Source organism: Lucilia cuprina, chromosome 2, assembly GCF_022045245.1.
Source record: "Lucilia cuprina isolate Lc7/37 chromosome 2, ASM2204524v1, whole genome shotgun sequence".
In the NCBI taxonomy this organism is placed as follows: domain Eukaryota; kingdom Metazoa; phylum Arthropoda; class Insecta; order Diptera; family Calliphoridae; genus Lucilia; species Lucilia cuprina.
Genome location: NC_060950.1, coordinates 10,449,625 through 10,455,529, shown reverse-complemented (window position 1 = coordinate 10,455,529; position 5,905 = coordinate 10,449,625). Strand labels below are relative to the sequence as shown.

General features: G+C 29.0%; 1 protein-coding gene across 1 annotated transcript; it reads left to right on the top strand.

Annotated features, from left to right (window-relative positions):
- Positions 1-898: 898 nt before the first annotated feature.
- On the top strand, positions 899-5,502 carry LOC111685371 (putative uncharacterized protein DDB_G0282129; the record flags this gene model as incomplete). Its single annotated transcript, XM_046947447.1, has 3 exons — positions 899-1,796; positions 4,718-4,948; positions 5,018-5,502. Coding segments are annotated over 3 exons (1,599 nt in total), but the record flags the coding sequence as incomplete, so codon positions are not given.
- Positions 5,503-5,905: the final 403 nt, after the last annotated feature.

Sequence of the window (5,905 nt, the reverse complement as noted above, 5' to 3'; positions counted from 1 at the left end):
CAGTTCTAGTTCAGTTCTAGTTCAGTTCTAGTTCAGTTCTAGTTCAGTTCTAGTTTAGTTCTAGTTTAGTTCTAGTTCAGTTCTAGTTCAGTTCTAGTTCAGTTCTATATAGACTGGACTATAGACTTTGCTGAATTCGGTTAATTTTTTTTTTTTTGATTTTGAAGGCCTTTTCAGTTTAAAGTTTAATAATTATTTAAGTAAGATCTTGATTTGTAATGATTTTACTTATTAGTCATTGAAATATAATAATGCAATTGGTATTTATATACAGAAAAATTAAACTACAATTATTTTACAATTGCAAGTATCCTCTTGTTGTTGATTTAATGAACTTATTCACAAAAATACTTGGAGTTTTCAAAAACAAAAAATGAACATTAATAATTAATAACATTTTTAGATAAAAATTGAAAACATTTCGATTAGTAACTGCTGATTTAAAGGCAAAATTTAATGTTTCTTTTTTTCTAAATTCTTTCAATTAACAATTACATAATTTTTTTCCTTTTATAACAAAATATGTATTAATTTTTTTGCATTTTATATCTTGACGTTGTGTTTACGTCCTGTACAGACAACAACAATAGTAGGTGTTTTTGAGTTTATAAATTATCTACAACTAATCTTAAACAAACATATATTTTTAATATAAAATCTCGATTTTTTGTTTGCACCAACTTACTTTTCATGTCGTTTAACTTTGTTTTGTTTTCTTTTTTTCTTAAAAAATTGGATTTCCACTATAAAATACTAAAAAAAATGTTTTTATTCTTTTTAATATTATTTTCTTTTCTACAACAAAACAAATCTCTTCTTTACCACCAAAAAAATAATTTTTGTCGAAAAAAAAACATATATTTATAATGAAAATAAAAACTTTGACAACAACTGCTGCTGGGCCTTACAACATTTACAAACTATTTTTTGTTTGTTTTGTTTTTGTCACCCACTAGTAGAAGAACCACCCAATTATCAGTTTGTAAGAAAAAATGCAATACGAAAAAAATCGACTTCCAGCATATCCGGTTCAATAATACGACGAAATGAACGGCAATTAAAGGATATACTGGAAATGGATAATAACGAAAATCCAGTAGACTATATCAACTTTAATGAGGATGATGTCTTTGGTGAAAGTACGACGACAAAGACAACAACAACAAATACCACCAAGTCAGGGGGTTATAGCAACCTCTTTGATGATTTCGATACGCTTCTTTCACTGGACACTGCTGACAATAGTCAGCAGACAAAATTCAAAGAATTTGAAAGTGATTATGTGAATGTAGGTAGAGAATACTTGGCAAATGGTAGTAGCAGTAAATTTACGCCTTTGGCTTTGGCAGCTCATGCTACTGCCATGGCGGTACTGGGTAATCAAAGTCATTTCAATACTCAACTTCAAGCAGCAGAAATGGCAGCAGCAGCAGCATCAAAACCTGCCTTTACAAACCAATGGGATGTATGGTCTACAGCTAGGGATACAACAAAGACAAGCACAACGATGGCAACAACAACACCCTGGTTTCCTAACAACAATAATTTAATTCAAGTGCCACCAACACAACAGCAGCAGCAACAATTTCCTTATGCTTCGATAGGCAATTACAATTCGGGGAATTTACAACAACAACTGCAACAAGCCCTACCAACACAACAACAACAATACTATCCCTCCAGCACATTTTCAACACAATCATTAACACAATCATCAGCAACAAAATTCGAAAATGCCAAAACATCAGCAATAACGTCAACATCCATAATAACAACAACAGCATCACCAACAACGAGTATGTTAAATAAAAATTTAATAAATTCAACAAATCCGTTTCGTATGCATCTTGATGTAAATGATAATTATAATACAATTAATTATGATAATGATAATTATTTAAACACAACAACAAACAACATTACCCCAACAACATCAACAACAACAACAACTATCAATACTGATTTCAATACAAATTTCAATGATTTTAATTTTGTTTCAAATTCAATTTTATCGTATAATTTTGATCTATTTTCAACTACAACAACAACATCATTAATATCTCCCTCTTGCATTAACACAATTACTACAACAGCAACAACAACAACAACAAACGAACCAATTCAAAATGATCATAATAATTATCACTACAACTACCAAAACTATAATAATTATAATCAAAATTCCAAAATTTTCAAACCAAATGATCATGAAAATAATAATGATAATGACAATGATGATGATGTGTATAGAAATAAAATTACAAAAAATCCTTTTTTAATTTCACAAAACATCAATTCAAATTTATCAACTGAACTTGTATCAAATGCACCAAAATTTTCCATTTATCAATCACCCACTTCTTCAACTATTACTTTCAATTCTTCAGCAACTTCCTCTACTTCTGTGTCTTCACAAAACAATCCTTTTTATTCTACTGCTCCATCAGAATCCATAATTCGTAAATTACCTCACAGTGTTGTTGATGATGATGATGATAATGCAAATCTAAATATTCAAAACAATAATAATTACTATAAAACTGAAAACAACAACAATTATTATTATTCATTTGGTTGTAAAGATGTTGCCAACCATATTAACGACAACAATTCTTGTCCTAGTACAAATTATAATAATTATTTCCAAACAAATTTAAATTCAAATTTCAACTTTAATACGTTTTCGCTTAAAACAAATACAAATCTAAATGCAAATCAGAATCCAAATAATTATCAAAATGATAATAATAACAATAATGATAATAATAATAATAGTTGGCGTAAGTTTTGTGTTGTGTTTTTATAAACTTTTTTATTTTGATTTTTTTCTTTTGTTTTAATTTCGTTGTTGTTTCTTTTGTTTGTTGCGTTTGTTCTCTTTTGAAAATGTTTGCTGCTAAATAATTTATTGCCGAATTTTACGTTTTTTGCTGCATATTTTATTCTTTTTTTATCATTTCTGCTGTTTGCTGAATTTTATAATTGTGCTGAATTTGCATGAATTTATTTGTTTTTTGTCCACTATTTTATTCGAAAACCTTAATTATAGAAAATGTGCATCACCTTTTTGTAAAACTAGATTTTATAGTATAGTCTTGTTAACACTAGTCAGTCTTGTTTAGACTAGTCTATAATTTAGACTATAGACGAGACTAGACCATATACGAGACTATAGCCTACACTATAGACTAGACTATAGACTAGACTATAGACTAGACTATAGACTAGACTATAGACTAGACTATAGACTAGACTATAGACTAGACTATAGACTAGACTATAGACTAGACTATAGACTAGACTATAGACTAGACTATAGACTAGACTATAGACTAGACTATAGACTAGACTATAGACTAGACTATAGACTAGACTATAGACTAGACTATACACTAGACTATAGACTACACTATAGACTACACTATAGACTAGACTATAGAATAGACTATAGACTAGACTATAGACTTGACTATAGACTTGACTATAGACTTGACTATAGACTTGACTATAGACTTGACTATAGACTTGACTATAGACTTGACTATAGACTAGACTATAGACTAGAGACTAGACTAGAGACTAGACTACAGACTAGACTATAGACTAGACTATAGACTAGACTATAGACTAGACTATAGACTAAACTATAGACTAGACTATAGACTAGAATATAGACTAAACTATAGACTAGAATATAGACTAGACTATAGACTAAACTATAGACTAGACTAAAGACTACACAACACTATAGACTAGACTAAAGACTATACTTTAGACTAGACTATGACTAGAATATACTATAAAGTAGACTATAGATTAGACTATAGACTAGTCTATAGACTGTACTACACTATAGACTAGACTAAAGACTATACTATAGACTAAACTATAATGAGAATATAGACTAGACTTTAAATTAGACTATAGGCTAGATTATAGAGTAGACTATAGACTAGACTATAGACTAGACTATAGACTAGACTATAGACTAGACTATAGACTAGACTATAGACTAGACTATAGACTAGACTATAGACTAGACTATAGAGTAGACTATAGACTAGACTATAGAGTAGACTATAGATTAGACTATAGACTAGTCTATAGATTAGACTATATAGTCTATAGATTAGACTAGTCTATAGACTACACTATAGACTAGACTATGGATTAGACTATAGACTAAACTCTATACAATATAGTAAGTACTATTCTCTATTCATATCGTGTAGTTCTTGATGCTAATGAATTTCTCAGTTTTGGGCTGAAGGCGTTTACGCTACGCTTCACAGAGATTAGAAGTTGTTTATGTGTAGGGCATCGTATAAACATCATATACCGAATAATTGCTAAGGGTTTTACCTCTTGTAGTAAGTTATATTTTTCACTGATCTACTGAAATAGTAGTTTTAACAAATCTTTTAATTTCTATAAACGATTCAGTTTTTTTTTTTAACAATTATTAGATTTTAAAATATTTTAAAATTTAAAACATATATTTTTCAACATATTTCGTTTGTTTTTTAAGCCGCACTTGTCAATTTATGTAAAAAATGCGTTATTTATTTATTATTAAAACTATATTTTATTGTTCTTTAATTATTTTACATTTGATAAAGCTTTGTTTTATAACAAATACTATTATTTTGCCATTTTGCTTACAACAACTATATTGTAAATATGTTTTCTTTTTCTTTTTGTAAATATTTTATTTTAGGTCTTCCAATTAATAATAACAATAATAATAAAAATTCCACCACAAATGGTTTTAATAATAACATCCACAACAACAACAATATAAATAATAACAATAATTCCTCAGCACCCGCAGAAGATCGTTATGCAGCCTTAAAAGATTTGGATGAACAATTAAGAGAAAGTAAAGCTGTGGCTGCCCAGGCTGCCTCAATAGTAACAGCAAATGTGGTTGATTCTGGTTTTGGCAATCGTAAGTTTTCATTTTAGTTTTATTATGAAATTTTCTTTTTAGTGCTAAATGTTTAATTTTTCCTTTTAGCCAATGTTAACGGCACCGTAAATCCTTTTGCTACACATCATCATCAGCAACAGACAGCTGTTGTCAATCCTTTTCAAAATGTTGCCAACAATCCAACGCAAAATACAACACAACAGTTGTTTGGTCAAATGACTTTAATACCAAATGGAATAGCTGCGGCAAATGGTTTTTTAAATGCTCAAAAAACTCATACTGCCAATACAGGATTCTTTAATTATACGGCAAGTGGATTCACAAATGCCAATACACCACAAATACAACATCAGCAACAACAACAACAGCATCAGGCATCCATTTTGTATCCAACATCAATACAAACAGGACCAAATGGTTGTGGCTTTGGTTTCGGTACACTACAACAGCAAATCGCCTCAACTGGCACGGGTCTAACAACAAATACTTTTAATAATCCTTTTGCTGTAAGTTACACACCCACACATACACACACACACAACACATCTTTTTTATAACATTTGTTGCCACATATTGTGGAAATTGAAATGAGTATCCTTTTTTTTGGTTTTTCTCAATTTATTTTGAAATTTCAATTAAGTCGATAGTATAATCTAAAGCAAAAACATGAACTTTAAATAATAGTTACCTAGTTGTAGTTGTCTATAGTAATACATTTAAAAACATGACAAAATTTAATAGAATTTTGTTAGTGTATTGATCCTTGTCAGTATTTTATAAGGATTTAAAGTACAAATATTTTATTAATACTTTTGGAATCATTTATAATAGTATAAAAAAGCCTTAAATGGTATACGTATATCTATATATCAATCTATGTATCTATCTATCTATCTATCTATCTATCTATCTATCTATCTATCTATCTATCTATCTATCTATCTATCTATCTATCTATCTATCTATCTATCTATC